Source organism: Prionailurus viverrinus, chromosome E1 (genome assembly GCF_022837055.1).
Source record: "Prionailurus viverrinus isolate Anna chromosome E1, UM_Priviv_1.0, whole genome shotgun sequence".
Classification (NCBI taxonomy): Eukaryota; Metazoa; Chordata; class Mammalia; order Carnivora; family Felidae; genus Prionailurus; species Prionailurus viverrinus.
The window spans coordinates 3,062,589-3,084,235 of record NC_062574.1 but is presented as its reverse complement, the minus strand read 5'-3'; the positions used below and the strand labels follow the sequence as shown (position 1 = coordinate 3,084,235).

Sequence of the window (21,647 nt, the reverse complement as noted above, 5' to 3'; positions counted from 1 at the left end):
CGTGTGTGCATGTGTGCATGGGGGCGGGGGGAGGGAGGCAGGGGGAGAGGGCCTCCAGTGGGAAGGAGGTCGGAGACCTGAGACCCCGGTCTCCTCCAGGTGGGTGTGACATTTGCTGGGACCCCTGCCTGTTCACCCTTCTCTGCCCACCTCTCTCTGGGTCCCAGCCCCTGACTCTCCCTTTCCCACTGGGAGGCTTTGATGTGGACTGGCCTGTGCAGTCAGCACCCCCTGAGGCTGGGTGGGCGGGGGACCCTCTCCCCTCTAATTTGCTCTGTGCTTGAGGGGCTGGGGGTGTGCCATAAAAACAGGGTGAAGCGAACCCCCGCCTAGCCTGGATCCAGGCTGGTGGGAGGAAGATACAAGGGCGGTTATGAAATCCGGGGGCCTCTGCCCACGCCCAGTGCCGCTCTTTCTAGATCTTCGCGCCCACACCCAAACAAGATACTGGAAAGAAAAGCCGGAAAACTGGTATAAAAGTGTTTGACCCCTTTTCTCCTCCACGTGAAAGGCAAAATTCTCGCAGCGACCTGCCAGGCGCTACCCGACCTACCCTCCGCCCATCCCTGTCCGGGCCTGCAGCCTGGAAACCTGCCTCCGGAGACATCCCCATGGGTGAGTCCCTCCCTTCTTCAAGTCACTGCTCAGAGACCACCGTCTCACGAGGCCTGCCCCACCACTCTGAAACTGCCAGCCGCCGCCTCCTGCCCCATTCCCGACCTGCCTTCTTTCCCCGCTGGCAACCATTGCTTGTGACGCACCAAAATCTGTGCTCTCAAATTGACAAATTCTGTTTATAGTTAATTACCTTTCCGTGTTAAAAAGTAAGCTTCCTGGTGGCAGGATCTTTATGTTCTGCTCACTGATGTATCTATCCCCAAGTTCTGGAACAGGGTCAGGCATATAATAATAGGTGCTTAGGGGCGCCTGGGTGGCTCAGTCGGTTGGGCGGCCGACTTCACCTCAGGTCATGATCTTGCGGTCTGTGAGTTCGAGCCCCGCGTGGGGCTCCTTGCTGACTGCTTGGAGCCTGGAGCCTGCTTCAAATTCTGTGTCTCCTTCTCTCTCTGCCCCTTCCCCATTCTCATTCTGTCTTTCAAAAATGAATAAATATTTAAAAAAATAATAATAGGTGCTTAATGTTTTGGGAATTGACACAAATTGAATCCTCCCCATAGGTCTACTAGTCTCTGACTCTCCTTCCCTACAGACCGTTTCCACGATTCTGTTGATCCCACCTGTTTCCCAACACACACACACACACACACACACACACACACACACACACCAGGACCAGGAATCTAACCTCCCAGCCCTCATCTCTAGATCCTTTTGGACTTTCAGGGAGAGGAAATCTTTCCAAGAGTATCTCACAGACCCAATCAAGAAAGCTGAATACACGTAAGTAGCCAAAAGAATCCTGTCATGTGTGTGTGTGTGTGTGTTTTAACCAAAACGGGAATATCTTATTCATTTTGCTACTTACAAAAATAACATTAAAAAAAGATAACCCAAGGGGCACCTGGCAGGCCCGGTCGGTAGAACGTGCAACTCGTGATCTCAGGGTTGTGAGTTCAAGCCCCACATTAGATGTAGAGCTTACTTTAAAAAATAAAAATAAGGACAGCACCTCGGTGGCTCAGTGGGTTGAGCCAGGGTTGTGGGATCAAGCCCAGTGTCGGGCTCTGAGTTGACCATGGAGCCTGCTTAAGATTCTCTCTCTCTCTCCCTCTGCCACTCTCCTCCCCCACTCACACACACACACTCCCTCCCTCTCTCTCTCTCAAATAAAAATAAATAAATAATAGTGGCACCTTGGTGGCTCAGTCGGTGAAGTGTCCGACTCTTGGTTTCGGCTCAGGTCATGATCTTGTGGTTGGTGGGTTTGAGCCCTACGTCAGGCTCCATGCTGCTGACAGGGCAGAGTCTGCTTGGGATTCTCCCTCTCTCTGCTCCCACCCTGCTCTCTCTCTCTCTCTCTCTTTCTCAAAATAAATAAACTTTTAAAATAAACAAATAAATAAACAGCGTAACCCCAAATTGCTGGTTATTAGCTGCAAACATGAATGGCACTTGAGACTTTCTAAAACCCAGGGGCGGGGCGCCTGGGTGGCGCAGTCGGTTAAGCCTCCGACTTCAGCCAGGTCACGATCTCGCGGTCCGGGAGTTCGAGCCCCGCGTCAGGCTCTGGGTTGATGGCTCAGAGCCTGGAGCCTGTTTCCGATTCTGTGTCTCCCTCTCTCTCTGCCCCTCCCCCGTTAATGCTCTGTCTCTCTCTGTCCCAAAAATAAATAAACGTTGAAAAAAAAAAAAAATTTAAAAAAAAAAAAAAAAAACAAAAAAAAAACCCAGGGGTGAGTGGGGATGCCGGCAGAAGAGGAATGGAGTGGACTGGACCCCCCTGGGCCCTTCGCTGTCCTCCCTCACTTTCCCGCTGCCTCTCTCTGTCCTGACTGACCCATCCGGAGGCCTCCTATCTGCCTAGCTGTTGGTGAGAGATGTCCCCTCCTCCCCCAAACTGAAGCTCCCTGGGACTGCACTCGGAATGTTCTAACATTCCTGACCAAGAGGCTCTACTGGGCCCCACTGCTCAAAGCAACCACAAGGACGAAAAAAAAAAAACACACGACTTTTCAGAGCTATAAAATCACCGTCTGTTTATTTATATGTGTGCGCCGTCTCATTCGAAAAGAAACTGAGCTCTGAAAGTCATACCGTGCGACACCCACCAGATTATTTTTGTACGGACACGTATTTGTTGTGCAAATACTTTTGCAAAGGTAGTGAGGGTTTTTTCATGTAGTAATACAGCGTCCCACCCCCACCAAGGCAAAAGCTTTCTATTTTTCCATATTCCAGGGACACCATCATCGTTTCGAGTCTGTATTCTGCCTTCTCTTTAGCATTGCTTTATGACCCTTTGTCATGTTGCTACACGGTCTTCGTAACTACAGCTTTTCCTGGAATATAATATTGCATCAACTAGGTTTTACCACCTTGGTAAGAACAGTAAAAGTCTTCTAGGAAATGCTTCACGCCTCCACCCCCACCCCACTCCATATGGTTCCAGTGGGACAGCCAACCACAGCAGTCTCCTCCAGGCCATCTGACCCAGGTTTGGTCAATCCTCTGGCCACAGAGAATGGCCCAGGAATGCAGGAGTCACCCAAGCAGGGACAGCCTCCCTGGGAAAGAGCCGCTTTCTCTTTCCTCCAAGGGCACAAAGCAGGAACAAGGTTAAGTCTAGCGCCATCAGACTTGGCCTTTCCCCCACCCCACCCGCCATCCCCACCCTAGTCAATTCAATGGGGAGAAAATGAGCCCCATACCCCAGGGAAGCAGAGACAAGAGAATGGAGGGGGCCTGACAACTCATTTTTGTCCACTGGACCACCCCATTTCCGGAGCCACTAAATTCTTTCATGCTTAAGCTAGTTTCAGCTGGGTTTCTGTCACTTATTGCTGAAAGAATCTTGACTATTGTAATTCATTCCCTAGGGCCGGACGTGTGGGTCGCTTTCAGGTTTTGTCATTACAATCAAGGCTGCAACGCACATCCTTTTCTGTGCAAAACGCTTGCAGTTTGAAATGTGATTCACGGAGGAACCCTAGGAGACACTTAGACTGTTCCTTGAAAATCAGGTAGGGCTTGGCCAGGCCAAGAGGCAAGGCATGGGTGCCCATCTGGGGGGACCACAGAGAGTGGGCCCATCTGGAGAACTGTGGGGAGAGAGTCTTGGCTGAAATGGAAAGAAGGTTAGGAGGCTGGAGGAACAGGCACAGAAGGTTTCTGAGTGGGGGTGGCGGGGGCGGACAGAAATGGTTTGGACCATTTCCTCACCCACGCCCACCTTCTGGTACCTGGTTCTCCTTCAGGGAGCCACCATCATTCTAGTCCACATGGCCCAGAAGCAGCCAGCCAACACGCGCTCTCTTCCCTAGCCACCGAGATTGATTCAGGGGTGAGCCTGTGACACACGCAGGGCCAAAGCATAATCCACGCAGGACGTAGGCGCCAATCATTGAAAAAGACATTCTACGCTCTCTGGTAGGTTATTTTCCAAAGATGGTTGCAACAGTCCCTCCCATCCCAAATTCCCTTTTGCAATGGGACTCTGACACTCTTCTCATTAAGAGGAAGAATTTAGGGTGACTCAGTCGGCCAAGCAACTGACTCTTGATCTCGGCTCAGGTCACAATCTTGCAGTCTGTGAGTTCGAGCCCCATGTCAGGATCCATGCCGACTGTGTGCAGTCGGCTTGGGATCCTGTCTCCCTCTCTCTCTGCCCATCCACAGCTTGTGTGCTCTCGCTCTCCAAATAAATAAACGTAAAGACAAGAGAGAGGAAGAATTTATTTTCCCTCCAATTCAACCTGGGCTGGCCCCGTGACCTGCTTTGATCAAGAGAACGTGAAGAATGACACTGTGCCTGTTCGGGGCCTGGGCCTGAAGAGGACTGACAGCTTCATCTTTGTTTTCTTAGGAGCCAGCCGTCGTGCACAGAAATGTCGGTGAGACTACTGAATGGTGACCGGCCATGTGGAGGGAGAAGCCACTTGGAGAACCAGGATGCCCCAGCCATCAGCTAGGATGGAGATCTTAGGACACGTGAGAAGGCCATGTTGGATTCTCCAGCCCCACCCAACTAATACCACACAGGGCATCCACACTGAGCCCTGCCCAAATCCTTTTTTTTCCTCCCAAATTCTTCTTCTTAACGTTTATTTATTTTTGAGAGAGAGAGACAGAGCATGAATGGGTAAGGGGCAGAGAGAGGGAGACACAGAATCAGAAGCAGGATCTAGACTCTGGGCTGTCAGCACAGAGCCCGTCGCGAGGCTTGAACCCACAAACCGTGAGATCATGACCTGAGCCGAAGCCGGACGCTTAACCGCCTGGGTGCCCCAGCCCAAATTCTTGATCCACAGACTCCTGAGCAAAGAAATGGTTTGTGTGTCAGGCCACTAAGTCTTGGGTTGATTCGTTATGCAGCGATAGACAACCAAAGCGCTGTCTCTCCTCTGGGGATGCTAAGGTGATGAGGCACAGGCCTAGGGCTACTCCGTGGGGTACCTGAGAATAAAACCAACACAAGGGAGAGGCTGAGACACAGAGGTGAGTCCCTGATCCCGCTGGCCTGAAATCCTATCTGTGTTTGTGCTTTTCTGTGATGTGAGTCAACAAATTCCTGTTCTGTAAGCTGGTTTGAGTAGGGTTTCCGTCACTTATAACCAAAAAAAAAAAAAAAAAAAATCCTTATGAGGGGAGAGGAGCTCTCGGTGAAAGAAATATTGAGTCCCACTGGTGTCTGGTAGGGCCGGGACCTTGAACTCCAATAGAATCCTTCCGGGAGTGGGGCGCCTGGGTGGCTCAATTGGTTAACTTCAGCTCAGGTCAAGATCTCACACGGTCTGTGGGTTCAAGGCCCCGTCGAGCTCTGTGCTGACAGCTGGGGCCTGGTTCAGATTGTGTCTCCCTCTCCCTCTCTGCCCTTCCACTGCTCATGCTCTGTCTGTCTGTCTGTCTCTCTCAAAAATAAGTAATTAAAAAAAAATGAAGAAACCTTCTGGAAGCACACAATCCCCGGGCCTCCTTTTCTGTATGGAATGCTTAACCGACTGAGCCATCCAGGCGCCCCATAGAGATAGGTTCTGATGTTGGTAAGGATAAAGGATTCGGTCCAACTGCCACCAGGTGGAGGAGTCTGAGCACTTCAGGTGTGGGACCTGGCTGCCAAAGGAACCCATCGGTGTCCAGGCCACCCCAGCACAGGTGGAGACGAGGCACAACCCAGTGTTCTCCACACGCTGCATCATGCTCCCTACCCCTCTCTGTGGTCCCACCCTTTCCCCCGGGCACCTGGGGTCCACCTTTGGGTCCCCCCTCCGCTCCTCTCGAATTGGTCTCAGGACATTCACACCCAGCAAAAAATGGTGACAGTTTATAGTCATCAAGACGACACGGTGTTAGCAAAAGAAATGATGCAAGGATCAACGGGAGAGAATACGGAGCCCAGAAATAGGCCCACACGGATATATTCAACTGATGTTAACCAAAAGAGCAAAGGCAGTTGGGTGGAGAAAGGATACTCTTCTCAATAAAAGTTCCTGGCACAGTCTGACATCCATGTTTAAAAAAGGGGGCGCCTGGGTGGCTCAGTCAGTTGAGCGTCCGGCTTCGGCTCAGGTCATGATCTCACAGTCTGTGAGTTCGAACCCCGGTGAGTTTGGAGTCCCACGTCGGGCTCTGTGCTGACAACTGGGAGCCTGGAGCCTGCTTCGGATTCTGTGTGTGTCTCTCTCTCTCCGCCCCTCCCCCACTCATGCTCTTTCTGTCTCACTCTCTGAAAAATAAATACACATAAAAAAATTTTTAAAAATGAATCTAGACACAGGCCTTACATCATCCAGGCTCAAAAAAAGACTATAGACCTATGACGTAAAATGTAAAACTCTGAGATTTCAAGAAGAAAAATACAGGAGCTAATCCAGGTGACCTTGGGTTTGGCGATATGTTTTTGGATACAACACGGAAAGCATGGTCCATGAAAGAAAGAGCTCCCAAGGCTAAAGCTAGAACACTTTGAGCGACAAAATAAAGTATATGGGATTATAACCCAAAGTATAAAATAAATATCCGTGGGTCCATACTGATAGAAATCAATAGTTGAATAAATGAATATATAAATGAGGGAGACAACTCTTCCGTGCATTAATTCCAAATAAATTGCGCAGATATTTCTCCCTCGAGGAGGCGGAGTCTAACTCTCCATCCCTTAAGTGTGGGCTGTGCATAGTGACTTCCCTCCAAACAGTACAGTTTGCAGAGGAGGACAAAATCATAGCTTTGCAACGGAGACCCCTGACAAAGGGTACCTGATCCAGGTGATCAAGATCGACAGCAACAGGGGCGCCTGGGTGGCTCAGTCAGTTAAGCATCCGACTTCGGCTCAAGTCATGATCTCACAGTCCATGAGTTCGAGCTCCACATCGGGCTCTCTGCTGACGGCTCAGAGCCTGGAGTCTGTGTCTCCCTCTCTCTCTAGCCCTCCCTGACTAGTGCTCTGTCTCTGTCTTTCAAAAATAAATAAATGTAAAAAAAAAGAAAAGATCAACACCCACAGTGAGAAGCCACTTTGACAGTATGCATCCAGCGGCACCCTTGATATGATGTGATAAACGACATTTACCTCTGTGGTCTTCCTCCCAAAAACCCATGACCTCAGTTCAATCATGAGGGGGGAAAAAGAAAAAAGAAAGAAAGAAAATCATGAGACAAAAAGCCCTCAATCAATCCTGAGAATGCAGAGAACATGCTACAAAATCCTTAACGCAGGACTCCTCAAAACTGTCAAGGTCATCAAATAACTGTCAAGGTCATCAAAAAACTGTCAAGGTCATCAAAAACAAGGAGAATCTGATAAATTGTCACAGCTAAGACAGATTTCCAGCCTAAGAAAATATGACAATTAAGTATAATGTGGTACGTGCCCTGCATGGGATCCTGGAACAGGAAAAGAAGTTGAAGCAAAAATGAAGAAAATCCGAGTAAAATATGGACTCTAATGAATAATAATGTGTCAATATCAGTCCGTTATTATAACAATATATCATATTAACACAAGATGTTAATAACAAGGGAAACTGGATGGGGGTAATATGGGAACTCTCATAGTATCTTTACAACTTTTACAACTTTTCTGTAAATTTGTTTTTAAAAAATTTTTTTAATGTTTATTTTTTTGAGAGAGAGACAGTGTGAGCCAGGGAGAGGCAGAGAGAGATAGAGGGAGACACAGAATTCAAAGCAGGCTCCAGGCTCTGAGCTGTCAGCACAGAGCCTGATGCAGGGCTCGAACTCACAAACTGTGAGATCGTGACCTGAGCTGAAGTTGGACACTTAACCAACTGAGCCCCTCCAGGCGCCCCATGACTTTTCTGTAAATTTAAGACTTCTAAAATTTATGCTATTAAAAAAACCCTTTTTAAAAAATGTTTATTCATTTTTGAGAGAGAGAGACACAGAGAATGAGAGGGGGAGGGGCAGAGAGAGAGGGAGACACAGAATCTGAAGCGGGCTCCAGGCTCCAAGCTGTCAGCACAGAGCCCAACGCAGGGCTTGAACCCACGAATTGTGAGATCATGACCTGAGCCAAAACCAAGAGTCGGACGCTTAACTGACTGAGCCACCCAGGCACCCCAAAATTAAGGTATTTTTAAAAATAATACTATAAAAGTAGTCTATCTCTAGGGTATCTAGATATTAAAGACAAAAGGCCTAAACTAATGATTCTTTTTTTTTTTATTTTTTTTTCAACGTTTATTTATTTTTGGGACAGAGAGAGACAGAGCATGAACGGGGGAGGGGCAGAGAGAGAGGGAGACACAGAATCGGAAGCAGGCTCCAGGCTCTGAGCCATCAGCCCAGAGCCCGACGCAGGGCTCGAACTCACGGACCGCGAGATCGTGACCTGGCTGAAGTCGGACGCTTAACCGACTGCGCCACCCAGGCGCCCCTAAGCTAATGATTCTAAAACTTCAGCACACATCAGGATAACCTACAGGGCTTGTTGAACGGAGTAGTCAGTCAGTCTTCACCTCCTGAGTTCCTGGTGCCGGAAGTCTAAGGCAAGACTAGAGAATTTGCATTTCTAGGGAATTCCCAGGTGCTGCTGCTGCTCCAGGGACCACACTTTGAGAACCACTGGTGTAAACTCCAGGATTAAAATAATAATTAATTCTCAGAGCTCCTGGGTGTCTCAGTCGGTTAAGTGTCCGACTTCAGCCCAGGTCATGATCTTACACTCTGTGAGTTCAAGCCCCGCGTTGGGCTCTGTGCTTACAGCTCAGAGCCTGAGCCTGGAGCCTGCTTCTGTGTCTCCCCCTCTCTCTGCCCCTCCCCTGCTCATGCTCTGCCTCTCTCTCTCTCTCTCTCTCTCTCTCAAAAATAAATAAAAACATTAAAAAAAAATTCTCATCCCGTCCACCGGGTGGAGAACTCTAAGAGCATTCTTTGGAAATTTCCAGAAGACTCAGAGCCCCTCCTGAGAAGCCCCATTATCTGTGCTACTTTACCCTCCACCCCTCCTGCCTCATCTGAACTGCTCAATGAGGTAGCAGTACAATGGTGAGATAGATATGACTCAGGGTCTAGGGGTGGGCTGGGGCATCCAAGAACTCCCAGGGAGGTGAAGGAGTCCGGGAGTAAACAATTGCTAATTAAAATGAAAAATGTGGGTAAATGCTTGAGGAGCAAAGCCAGATGGAAATGGCTGAAAGTAGTGAACTTGAAAAAGCTTCAAGTGTCAGGAGAAGTAAAGGTCAAGGTGAAGAATGGTTTGGGAATCGCCAAAAGAAGGAAGGGACATTCCGGGCAGTGGGAACAAGACACTGGAGGGCACAGGGCACAGGAGTCTGACAGCTCCCGGCTTTTCTGGAAACCTGGTAACTGAGCACTTAGTACAGGTCCAACACTTGCACTCAGGTCGGTGCAATAGATAATTATCATTCCTGTTTAGAAAGGAAGGTCTGAAATGTTAAGTAACTTGCCTAAGGTCACTGAACCCGTGCACAACAGGACCCAAACTGGAACTCCAGAGGCGATGAGTCTAAATCTGGTGGCTGCCTCACTCACACACAGGCAGGCAGCCTCTGCCTCCTCCTCCTCCTCCCTCCCTCCCTCCCAAAGATGACACCCCCCATCCTGCTTTCTTTCTCCCAAGCCTTCTTTCTCCTTCCACCCCTTCCCAGGGTTGCTAGCTAACCCAACCTCTTTCCTCAGTTCTCTCGTGATTAACTGTCAGCGGACTCGTGAGCAAAGACAGGGGTCCAGGATCCCAGGCTCCCCACCCCCCCACCCCCAAGCTGACAGTGTAAACCTAAGCCCGGGGAACTAACCCCCTGCCTTGCCCTGTCCGCCCTTCGCCTCTGGATTGCCGCGAGGATCAAGAGCTCAGGGTTGACTGCGCTCCCACGCCAACCTTCGGGGCCCGCAGCCACCACACCCCGGCGCTGGAGCCTACGAATACTCTCCACAGCCTCAAGAGACCCATCCGGTCCAGCAGGTGTGTCCCCCATCTGCACCTGCGGGCGTAGCCGCAGCCTCCGGGTTCACCTGGCGCCGGAACCCAGGAGGGAGCGGATCCACAGTTTGACGCAGACCCGGACAGAAGGCGAAGGGAGGGGCGCCCTCGGCCCGCGAGAGGAGCAGCCCCAAACCCCAGCCCAGGAGCCCTGGGTCCAGCCTCTCCTCCCCGCGGGAGATACAAGCTCTGCTCCCCCAACGCCCCTCCCGGAGCTTCCCGTCCGCCGCGCCGGCGCCGGCGCCGGCGTGGGGAGAGTTAATTTCAACAGCCTCTCCCAGGATTCCGGGGGCCGGGTCGTCCAGAGCACCTCCCATTGGCTGCGGAGCCGGCTCGGCGCTGATTGGCTGGCGCTCCCGGCTGCCGCTCTCCCCGGCTCCCGATTGGGCGCCGCGCTCCAGTGACTGGAGTGTGGCGGCCCGGCCTCCGCTGGCTACCCCTGGCCGGAGCTGCAGCGGGCTTCGGCAGCTGCCCGGGGACGCTTATCCCGGGCTGGAGTCCCGACTTGCTTCCCCGATACAGATCGATCCCGTTGCCTTCCCCGGGACGCCACCGATCTTCTCCAGGATCCTTTTCCTCCGTAACCTGCTGTTTTTCTTTTTCCTTCCTTCCGGCTCCCATCTCCCGAATCCGCATTTCCCTCCCCTGCTCCTGGGCCCCCGTAGCCGACCATCCTCATCATTCCACCTGCCATCCTCCTGACTTCCGCCCTTCCTTGGCCTCAAATCCTTGACCGACAGAGCCCTGCCATAACCTTCTCACCAGGCTCTCCTAAACTCCTTTTTCTTCTCTCTTTGCCAGCTCCTGACTCCCAAATTCCAGCTAACCCTTGACCTCTTGACATTTGACCCTAACAGTCTCCGCTCCAGACCTCTCAATTCCTATCTCCTGCAGCCCGGACTGCTAAGACTGAGGCCCTCCCCCTGATTTCTCACCCTCCCGTTTCTGAAGCTCAGTTTTACTTTTTTACTCCTGGGCCACTTCCTGTTACTGCTACCCCACCATGGACTTCTTGATGAGCGGCCTGGCAGCCTGCGGGGCCTGTCTGTTCACCAACCCCCTGGAAGTGGTAAAGACCAGGATGCAGCTGCAGGGAGAATTGCAGGCCCCGGGCACCTACCAGCGGCACTACCGAAACGTCTTCCACGCCTTCATCACCATCGGCAGGGTGGACGGCCTGGCTGCCTTGCAGAAGGGACTGGCCCCCGCCCTCTTATACCAGTTCCTGATGAATGGCATCCGCTTGGGCACCTACGGGCTGGCTGAGGCTGGAGGCTACCTGCACACTGCCGAAGGCACCCTCAGCCCTCCCCGAAGCGCAGCAGCTGGGGCCCTGGCTGGGGTCATGGGAGCCTACTTGGGGAGCCCCATCTACATGGTGAGAAGAAGGATCTTGCCTGGGGCCTTCAGGCAGACACTTGGTGTCGGGTGGGCCCGGGCCTGCACAAGCTGATACTGAGCTTGGAAGTGGGTTCGTGCAGGGGATGATGGGGAATTTGAGCACCATACATCAGCGGGTGTAGGGGATCAAGGAAAGTTCCGGGCATCACAGAATTAGAATCCCGCAGTGTTCTCCTTTGAGTTTTCTGGAATGGATGAAGGGTCAATAGCCTGAGGCCCAGAGAGGGGAAGTGACCAGCTCAAGGTCACACGGCTGCTTATTGCTAGGATTAGGCCTTGCTTAGGGTTCCTCTTGGAAGATCCTGGGAGGCAGTCAGTTCTGTAAGAGAGGCAGTCTGTCTGGTCTCGCTCTCAGGGTATGAGATTCAGGGACAGTGACCCCTTCAAAAATCAGCCTCCACATGCCCCCGTGGGGTTTGGGGGCCAGAGAGCAAGTTTTACAGATGACCCCTCACAACCTGCCCCAGTTTGATGGGCAGGCTGGTTCACAGTGGTGTCTGGAGATCCAGTCTGAGAATAAGAGCTGGCATGAGAGGCCGAACACCAGAGTGTTGCCATACGGGAACAGTCTTAGGAAATGTTGCCTTTCCCCAGCCTCCCCATCCCCCACCCTACCACCCCAAGGGAAGGAGGATGTAGAGGGGGTGGGGTGTCTTCTCCGTGCTAAGGGATCCATCCCCTGGGACTGGAGCCAAGGGACACAGAGTCTCATGACCAATTTGTTAAGTGGGAACAACAATAATTATCAGATTAAAAGGATATACCTTGCCGAACACCCCAGAGGAAGTGTGAGGGGGTCAGGCGTTCGGGTCTTTGGGGTGGGAGGGTGGCCCCCGGGCTGGAGGCTGTGATACTCTCTCGTCCCCAGGTGAAGACACACCTACAGGCACAAGCAGCCTCGGAAATTGCAGTAGGGCACCAGTATAAGCATCAGGTGAGGGTTTTCCAGCCCCACTGGCTCCTTGCCCCCCGCACCCCTTGCCCCCCAGCTCTCTGCCTGCCCCCAACAACTGCAACCCAGCCCTGGCTCTGCCTGGTCCACCAGCTCAGCCCCACTGCGTCCCTGGAGTCGGCCCAGACCCTCTTTCCCCCATGGTCCCCACTTCCTCCACGTCTCTGCACCTGTTTCTCCCATCCCATTCTCCTGAGCTGCTCATGTCCTCCCTTGCTTCCTGCCCCTATTCTGGGGTGATGAAGAAAGGAACTACGGGGGGTGGCAGATCCCTGAAGGGGCCACATGCCGACTTAAGTCCACACGGAACTGGTTGTCCAGACACCGGGTGCCTGTTAAGGACCCCTCCCTGGCAGTGTTAGGTGGCAGCCCCTGATGCTGGGGGGACTGAAGCCCGCCCCCGTGGTCTTCCCCCTGCCAGGGCATGTTTCAGGCGCTAAGCGAGATTGGCCAGAAACATGGTCTGGTGGGGTTGTGGCGTGGGGCCCTGGGCGGCCTGCCCCGAGTTATCATCGGTTCCTCCACCCAGCTGTGCACCTTCTCATCCACCAAGGACCTCATCACGCAGTGGGAGGTACTGCCTGGGAAAGGGGTGGGGCCACCCCGGGAACGTGGGCAGGGGGGAAGGGCAAGCTGAAGGGCCCCCCCCCCCAGAGGGGACAGTGCTGACATTCAGTGTGAGGGAACAAGGGAACAGCAGGAGGGCTTGGGGCTCACTGACTCTTGACACCCTTCCCACAGTCCTCTTGTCGCTTACCTCGCTTACCTCGCAGAAGTCGTCTCTGAGTCCCCAAGCAGCCTGCCCTTCCTCCTTCCAAGTGTCATCACGCTGTATTACAACTGGTGGCATGGGAGCTTCCCGAGTTACCAGCTCTCTCCTGTGGCCCCAGGACGGGGCCCATCCTTCCCTAGGCCTCGAATGATTGGCTGACAAAACTCTTCCTCCCTCCACTCTTAGATACTTCCTCCCCAGAGCTGGAAAGTGGCTCTGGCAGCTGCCATGGTGAGTGGCATGGCGGTGGTCCTGGCCATGACGCCGTTTGATGTGGTCAGCACGAGGCTCTACAACCAGCCCACGGACTCTCAGGGCAAGGTAAGGGAGTGCTCTGGAGTGTCGGCAGGCAGGGAGAGCCAGGGGGTGGGAGAAGGCAGATTGTGGGGGCAGGTGGGACAGCCAGAAAGGCAGCCTGCCGAGAAGAGGCCCCCTGGTGGGCTCTGACAGATTCCCTTCCCTGTGCTCTCCCTCCCTCTCCAACCTGCTCTCAGGGCCTCATGTACCGGGGGATGCTGGATGCTCTGCGGCAGACCGCTCGGACAGAGGGCATTTTTGGCATGTACAAGGGTATAGGTGCCTCCTACTTCCGCCTTGGCCCCCACACCATCCTTTCCCTCTTCTTCTGGGACCAGTTACGCACCCTCTACCACACGTACACCAAATAACAGCCAGTCCCTCCCACACCACCACATCAGCACTCCTTAGACACTTCTGCCTCCACTATTGTGTTCTCGTGACTTCTGGCCAGCGGATCTTTTCGTCCATCCAAAGGGAACCCCTTACGCCACCCCCTAACTGTCTTCTCAGGGTTGAATCACTACAAGGGATAGTTTCCCTCCCTTTCTTGGGTGTCACTTTCTTTAAACCTTCCCTACCCGTCCCCCTGGACACTTTATACCCCTCTCTCAGGGCTGAACCGGTCACTCCAAAGTATTTCCTCCTTTTATTTGGGCAGCCTTGGGTCCCTTCTGCTCTGATGCACAAACTTTACACTGCCCACTCCAAGACCAAAGGGAACCCGGCGGGGGGGGGGGGGGGGGGTCCAGGTGTCTTGTTAGATGCAATGGCACAGAGATTATCTTGGGTATAAAGCAAGTTTATTTCTGCAGACAGGAGGTGTCTTATGTTTATGCACAGGGAAGGAATTAGGGGAGTATCTCCAAACCCTCGCTCCCCTTGCAGAACGGGGCCCCCATGTGCTTCAGCAGCGTCACGCGGTACTTCAGGATCTTTACTGGGGACCAAAGATGCCGGGATCATGAAGGGTCAGACTGGTCACCAGCTGTTCAAAGTCACCCAGGCTCCAGGGCAGAAGTGACAGATTTTCAGGGCTAAGAAATGACCTGTTGTCAGGGCTTGAGGGTGGGGGGAACAGATGGAGAGAGAACATCATCCAGGCCTGGGGTTTGGAAGTTCCCACCTCCTGTTTCCAGGAGAACCCCACCAGCCAGTCTCCCTGCGCCTCCCCTCCCAGCAGATCCTCTTGGGGACCGAGCCATGAGCCATGTGTCCTATCTGTCCTCCTTACGGGGGCTGACTGAAGGTGAGCAGGACATCAGTCTGGTGCTGGGGCAGCCGCAGCAAGGCCTGGTGCACCGTCACGTCCTTTGCTACCTAAAGGGATCAGTGTCAGGATGCTTACCCGACCCCACCCCCTCACCCCTCCCCCGCCGGGGCCACTCCCTTCACCCCTCCAGGAATCTCACATTCCCTGCCCTCACCTGCTGGTTTTCCTTAGCCACCTGCTGCTTGCCAGAGAGGACCCAGGCTTCTTGACAGCAGCCCCTCAGGGCCAGGTTCTCCAAAAAGAGGGGCTGCACAGTTTCCACTTGCACAGCCCTAGCCTCCTGCGCCCCGCAAACGTCCTCAAAGTGGTATCTTGAGTAGGGGGAGCAGGGTCAGGCAGGGGCATCTCTCACCGCTCCTCCCCTCCCCCCCAGCATCTTTGAGTCCTTTGAGCTTCGCTCGCTTCCGGTGATAAAGTGTTGCCCTTGGAGTTCTCATTGCCCCGATTAAACGTCCAGCCGCAGGCCCCGCCCACTCCTCCAGCTCCGGCCCTCCCATTGGCCAGCCGCGCGGGCGCCGCCTCCCTCACCGCGCAGCCTCCTCTCCCTGCACGTGGGCCTGCTGCTCCAGAAGTTCCACGATCAGGCTCTGGTCCGTCACGCGGTGGCAGAAGACTTCCTGATTGTTCGGGACCGGCCGGAGATCGCTGGAGAGAGGCGAGGCAGACCCCCGGGGTGACCCCCGCCGCTCCCCGCATCCCACCCCGTCGGCCAGCGGTGCCCGCGCCTTCTCACCTCACGTCGATGGCCCCGGGGGGGAGAGTGGCGGAGAAGGCCCCCCCAAACAGCGGATAGTCTCGCGTGGGCTCCATGCACCTGGGACTAGGTTCGGGCACTACAGAGATGCACGAAAAACCCACGTCCGGCCCCGCCGCTTCCCCTCCGGCGTTTCGCCGCCGCCCCGGCCGTCTCCGGACCACCCTAGTCCCGCCCCTTTAGCGTTTGGTCCCGCCCCGCGGTCGCGTTGGCCAATCGGCGCCTGCGTCTTTGGGGCGTTGCCCGGCGGGGCGGATCCCGGAAGCCACGCTCTCCCGGGGGCCCCCCACCCCCGACCCCGGCGTCTGCTGAGAGCTCTGATCTCGGTTTGGGAATAATGATGCCCGCCTGCTCCCGAGCTCGCGCCCACCCGTCTCCTCTTTTAAAAAGGGTTGCACCTCCTAAAGATTGTCGCCTGAGACCCTCGTTAGGGGTCCTTGCTCGTGCCAGGGACCGGCGTCTAGATGGGGTCTCCTGAGTCCGGGGAGAATAGTTTGAGGGTCTCTCAACTCCCTCTTTGGGGCCCCTTGATGGCAGCGAGCTGCAAACCAGACCGCTAATTCCCGGATGCGGGGAATTAGGGATACAGTGGGGCCAGGTGTGGGGCCTGGTTAGGATTCAGGCCTCATGCTTTCCTGGACGCGAGACCCAACCCGGGGATTATAATGCTTAATCCCTCTCAAATCTCGCCTTGAGAACGCGGTGGGGAGTGGGGAGGGTGGCCGCCCCAACACGCACCTGGAGGAAAAAACGTATTAAACCCTCTGTTGTTTCTCTTTTATAGATTTTTAGAATGTTCTTAAAGTGTCTGCTCAGTGATATCCTGCCAGCTAATGTCTCCATTCACGTTTGATCCCCAGCACCGGGCAGAGTGTTTAGAACATAATAGACCCATTATGTATTGTTAAATGATTCAATAAACCCCACCCACGGGGTTCCAAGTGGGACTATACTATGGACCCTAATAATTTAGTGGCACTGGGGTCAGGGGACACCTCATTTTTGGCCCCTTACCAAAGCTGGAGGTATAGAGGCAATTCGGACCCGATCCCTGCCTCACCAGGGAACCGTGGAGTACACTTTGACCCAAAATTCACTAGGCCATCCTAGGGGTATTTTAGCCAGGGCATCATCAGGAGCCAAGACTTGGAGATGAAACGGCATGTTTTGGGAGAGGCTAGCATATCAGTTTGGCAAGGGTGCAGTGAGGAACAGGTAGCAGGCAGCTGTGAACAGTGACGCTGGAGAGGCTGCCTTGTGCAGGGTCTTTATAGAGCATCCGAAGGAGCTTGGCCTGTTCTCTTCTGACTGCTAGCATCAGACTTCTCTCAGCCTCACGTCCTCGTCTCTAAAATGTCAGGATTAAAAGAGCTATGGACGTGGCAGCATCTCTGGATCTGTTTCTGGGCAAGGAGAGTGGACTAGGTTTGATCCATGAGGAATTCTAGAGAGGAGGGGAGTGTTACAGACCCCAGAGGGAGAGAAGGAGCTTGGGCAAGGGAAACCAAGGGGGCCAGATCCCAGAGGTCTACTCCATGTGGTCTCTGTCAGGTGGGGAGTGGCAGACCTCTTGGTCCCTCCCTCCCCATCTCTGCCTGCCACCTCCCCCCACCCCCAGCCCAACCCCACCTGTGCAGTACCAGCTCTAACTGCTTTGTGAGCAGTCAAGCAGATAGGGAACCCTTGGAAAGGGGATTTCAAGGACAAAGAGGTTAACGGGGCCCTGGCACTGGGCACAGGGGGTGGGGGCCTATTGAGGCAGGATTAGGGAGACTGAGGAGAAAGCCCTCCACTTCATCGATTTGGGTCTCTGGCATGCCAGGAGTCATGCTGTGCTGTGAGCCTTGTGTGAGACTGGGGATTCCTGGCCCACCACAATTCTCTGGGGGCGCGGGTTAGGTCCGCTCTTGCAAGTGGTGAGAGGCAGACCTTCATGAAGTGACACAGGCACAGGGCCAGACCCCCACCCTCACTTGGCAAGCTCCACCTTGGACTTTGTTCCCCTTCTCTCACCGTTTACCTCTGTCTTTGTGTCGATCACTTCCTCTGGCCCTCCCGACTGCTGACCCCTTGCATGTTCAAGTGCAGTCTCCCAAGAGCCAGAAACTAACTGGGTCATCCAACTGGAAAGTACCTGTTTGGCAAGCCCTCGTGCTTGGCCACCTCCCAGGCCACTAGCCAGACACGAGTGAAATCCCTGGTCCAGCTGGCCGTCGCTAGGATGAAGGGTATCATGGGACGAGTCACAGTAGACCCAGGTGGCCCAAGGGAGGGTGTGTGTGAGGGTTTGTCCGGCTCTCAGCTCACTGGTTGAAAGAGATCTGCAGCTGATGGATTCCATACCCCTAGGATGTTCCCTTAGGTGATGCCCTGCATGCACTTGATACAGCTGTTTTCTCTGGGGACAGGTGTCCCAGAGCACCTTTGAGGGCACCAGGGATTGGAAGTGATGGACTTGGACCAGAGAGATGACCTCAGTATCCAAAGTCAAACATCAGTTTTAGGAAGAATGAGGGTGACATATATACTTCTATTAAGCACAGGTTTTTTACCTTTTTTTTTTCTACCGTGTGTCCCCTTGGCCGTTTGGTGAGGCCCATGGACCCCTACTCAGGAAAATGTTTTCAAATTCATAAAGTAAAATATGTATGACTACAAAGGAAATGAAACTATGTAAATATAGTAATCAAAATGAAAACCCCAGATTTGTTTTAAAGTTTATTTATTTTGAGAGAGAGAGAGAGAGAGAGAGAGAGAGAGAGAGTGTGTGCTTGCAAGCAGAGGAGAGGCAGAGAGAGTGGGAAAGAGAATCCCAAGCAGGCCCCACGCTGTCAGCGCAGAGCCCAACGCGGGTCTCCATCCCACGAACCGTGAGATGATGACCTGAGCTGAGATCAAGAGTCAGATGCTTAACCAACTGAGCCAGCCAGGCGCCCCCGAGCCCCCAGATTCTTGTTAGAGTCAAGATGTGCTTCTCTGATATCACGTTCACAAGATCTAACAGCAGGGCTGGAAAGTGTGACGTCAAACTGGCAATGTACATAAATCGTACCTCAAGAGATCAGCAACCCCTGTAATGTGACAGTATCTGCGGCCGCCATTGTGACAGAGCCTCTGGTACTGTTCCTGCTACTGTGGTATCTACAGTCACAACTGTAGGAGCTGCTGAATTTCAATTGGAAATAAGCATAAATGCATAACAAGCGTTTCCGATTGGTCATTGGAAATAAGCATACTTTTTTCCCCATCCAAGTTGATTGATCGGAGCGTAAGGAACCCAGCTGTGGGGGCGCCTGGCTAGCTCTCCTGCAACTCTCCATCTCAGGGTTGTGAATTCCAGCCCCAGGGTGGGTGGAGACATTACTTAAATAAAACTTAAAAAAAAATTTTTTTTTTTAATAAAAAGAGGAAAAGACAAACCCGGCTATGAAGTACGTGCCATGGCCGTGGACTAGGCTCTGAGAAAAAAAATCCAAAAATGTGTGAAACACGGTGTCACTTTCTGAGCCCCCAACGGAGCGAGAGAGCTGGGGTGAACAGTCTCCATCCCGTAACGTTATAGACATTAGTGCCCTCACTTCCCGGTTGAAGCTGCCTCGGAGAGGTGCCCACGGTCCTGGGGCAGCCAGTGGTAGCCCTGGGAGATTTCTAACCAAAGACCTGGCATCGTGAAGGCAGTGTTTGAGGAAGACCATGTACCCTTGTATTGGGGATGATTCTATAGCTGTCACCCAGAACCCCCACCCCCACCCCCCACGGACCTTTCCAGCCCTGTATCTCCCCCTTCTCCCCTCATGCTCTATATGCAAGGTACTCTGAACTTCCTTTAGCCCTTTGGCTGAGTCATTCTCTTTCATGCCTTAGTGCTTTTACACATGTGCCTTCTGCCTAGAACTTTCTCCCTCTCTTCCCTGGCTAACTCATTGTCAGGGTTCACTGATCCTTCAGAGGGCTCCTATGATGCTTGACTTCCTTGTCCCCACTGTAGATACTCACTGTGCTGTAATGCTCTAATCCTCAGTAGATTCTAAGCACCAGGAGGTTTCTGTTGTTTTGCTTTGTTTTGTTTTGTTTTGTTTTGTTTTGTTTTGTTTTGTTTTGTTTTAAGAGAGAGAGAGATTGAGAGACCACAAGCAGGGGAGAGGAGTAGAGGCAGAGAAAGAATCCCCAGCCATGTGGGGCCCCACATGGGGCTCAAACCCACAAACTGTGAGATCATGACCTGAGCCAAAGCCAAGAGTCAGACACTTAACCGACTGAGCCACCCAGACGCCCCAACCATACCCATCTTTTACCTTTAGCTTCCCACTGAGTTGTACGGGGCCTGGTCCATAAATATTTATCGAATGGATATTGCTTAAGAGACAAGCAGTTATTTACCAGTTAAAACCAGTCAAGAGATGTCATAAGATAAAGAACTCGACTGGCCTTCCTTCTTAATTCCCGAGAGGGAAACTAAATCCTTGGGATCTTCCAAGTGACGGGGCTTCCTGGTTACTCATGGCGGGCCCTGCTAGCTTGCACCAATGGGACGACTACATGGTTTATGCAAGGGAAGAGTCAGGATGAGCGTAGGCCACACCGTAGAGACCAACCATGTTCGCGCCACTTGATATCAGCCCAATCAGACCCCAAGCCCCAGTAAAAACTCTGGACACTGAGGCTCAGGGAGACGTTCTTGGATGGTAAACACACCGATGTGCCAGGAGGGCGATACCCCTTGTCTCCTGGGGGAATGGGCTTAGAAGGTCTGCTTCTAGGACCCTTCCAGACCCTTGCAGTGAAACAGCAGTCCTAAGTAGAGCACTTCCCTGAGTTCTGTGAGTCATTCCAGTGAAATATCGAACCTGTGGGCATGGCAGGAAGCCTGGAATTTATAACCACTTGGCCAGAAATGTGGGTGACTTGGGGACCCAGGAGATGTATAGTTGGCATCTGAAGTGAAGGTGGTCTTGTGGAAAATAGTCTATAACATGTATCACCTGATGCCACCTTCCAGTTGGTGTTGGACCAGTTAGGGTGACATAGAATAAGAGGTCAGTGTGATATCCCAAGTTCAGGGTGATGAGGGTCTGTGCTGCGCTGGTAGAGAAGGGAGAGGAAGAGACGGCACCAGAAAAGCCATGAGCAAGGGAAGCCATGACCTGGGTGATCCCAGGTGGAAGGAAACATGGAGATCAGTGTCCAAGATGGAGGCCTGGCCGAGAAGAATGGCTACACCGATGACAGAAATAGGGCATGGGCACCGAAGGGTTTGGCTGTGGGGCCAGGAGGAGACAGCATCCTTTCCTCCAGCTCCCAACGGTGGAGTGCAGGTGCCTATGATTCTGCCATTCCTCCTTGTCACCGTGGGTTGTCCGTAGCCAGTCACACGGAGGCGACAGTACCATGTGCCAGGGCTCAGTGACGTTTCTTCCTGAGGACCCTCTGCCCGGAGCTAGCGGACGGCACACAGCCTCAGAGTGAGTCATGGGTCCTTCTGGATAACCTTTTCCGTAAGTACATCAGGGCCTCCCAGATCCTCACCTCCATCCCAGATGTGTCCTGGCTGCCCGCTGGATACCTCCGTCGGTGCGTCCTGAGCACAGCACAGCCTCTTGACCCAAGCGTGCCCCCTCCCCAGTGTTCCTATCACGGTTAATGAGATTATCATGGAGCCGGTCCAAGCAAGAAGTCTGGGCTCCACCATTGGCCCCCCCACGCTCTCCTCCTCCCCTCACATCCAGTTCCTGGTGAGTTCTGCCTCCTGCTGTCCCTGGAACCCTTCCATTTCTCTCCATCTCCAGTCTGGGCCAGCATTTCCTGCCTGGAGAGTGCCACGCCTTCTTCCTGAACCCCCCCCACCACACACACCCTCCTCTGTCTTCCTCCCCTGCAGCCCTAGTGGTAGTCCCATCTCTACCCCGAAACAGACCCCTTCTAGAGATTCCCTGTTGCTCTCTGGAGAAATTCCAGGTTCCCTAATATGCTTGTTAGATCTTTCCCCAGGCCTGTCCTCTCTCCCACTTAATACTCCAGACACCCCTTCGTTCAAGTCCTTACATCACCATCTTTGCGAGTCAAGTCTCCACCCCCACCCCCCACCCCCACCCCGCCCCGAGCTTTCCTGTAACAAGG

The 21,647-nt window shown here is 53.3% G+C and overlaps 2 protein-coding genes and 1 long non-coding RNA gene across 6 annotated transcripts; 2 read left to right on the top strand and 1 right to left on the bottom strand.

The window, feature by feature from the left end:
* The first annotated feature begins 40 nt into the window (after positions 1-40).
* On the top strand, positions 41-4,765 carry LOC125151719 (uncharacterized). The gene is made up of 5 exons (XR_007146933.1): positions 41-99; positions 512-615; positions 3,498-3,641; positions 3,876-4,047; positions 4,484-4,765. It is a non-coding gene; the product is annotated as an uncharacterized LOC125151719 (long non-coding RNA).
* Positions 4,766-10,232: 5,467 nt separating this feature from the next.
* On the top strand, positions 10,233-15,360 carry SLC25A35 (solute carrier family 25 member 35). Of its 2 annotated transcripts, none has more exons than XM_047833901.1 (5): positions 10,233-11,459; positions 12,351-12,416; positions 12,856-13,008; positions 13,393-13,527; positions 15,150-15,360. In XM_047833901.1, the coding sequence occupies exons 1-5, from the start codon at positions 11,085-11,087 to the stop codon at positions 15,156-15,158; spliced, it is 738 nt and encodes a 245-aa protein (XP_047689857.1). In that variant the 5' UTR covers positions 10,233-11,084; the 3' UTR covers positions 15,159-15,360. The 2 variants fall into 2 exon arrangements, with proteins under 2 accessions (XP_047689857.1, XP_047689856.1); XM_047833900.1 differs by lacking the exon at positions 15,150-15,360 and adding an exon at positions 13,701-14,295 and having other exon boundaries at positions 10,240-11,459.
* RANGRF (RAN guanine nucleotide release factor) lies at positions 14,285-15,710 on the bottom strand. Of its 3 annotated transcripts, none has more exons than XM_047833902.1 (5): positions 15,510-15,710; positions 15,305-15,421; positions 14,931-15,087; positions 14,738-14,823; positions 14,285-14,564 (listed from the first exon to the last, which is right to left on the bottom strand). In XM_047833902.1, exons 1-5 carry the CDS (start codon positions 15,584-15,586, stop codon positions 14,441-14,443), a joined length of 561 nt encoding a protein of 186 aa, XP_047689858.1. In that variant the 5' UTR covers positions 15,587-15,710; the 3' UTR covers positions 14,285-14,440. The 3 variants fall into 3 exon arrangements, with proteins under 3 accessions (XP_047689858.1, XP_047689859.1, XP_047689860.1); XM_047833903.1 differs by having other exon boundaries at positions 14,285-14,540; XM_047833904.1 differs by having other exon boundaries at positions 14,285-14,864; positions 14,899-15,087.
* Between the last annotated feature and the right edge of the window lie 5,937 nt (positions 15,711-21,647).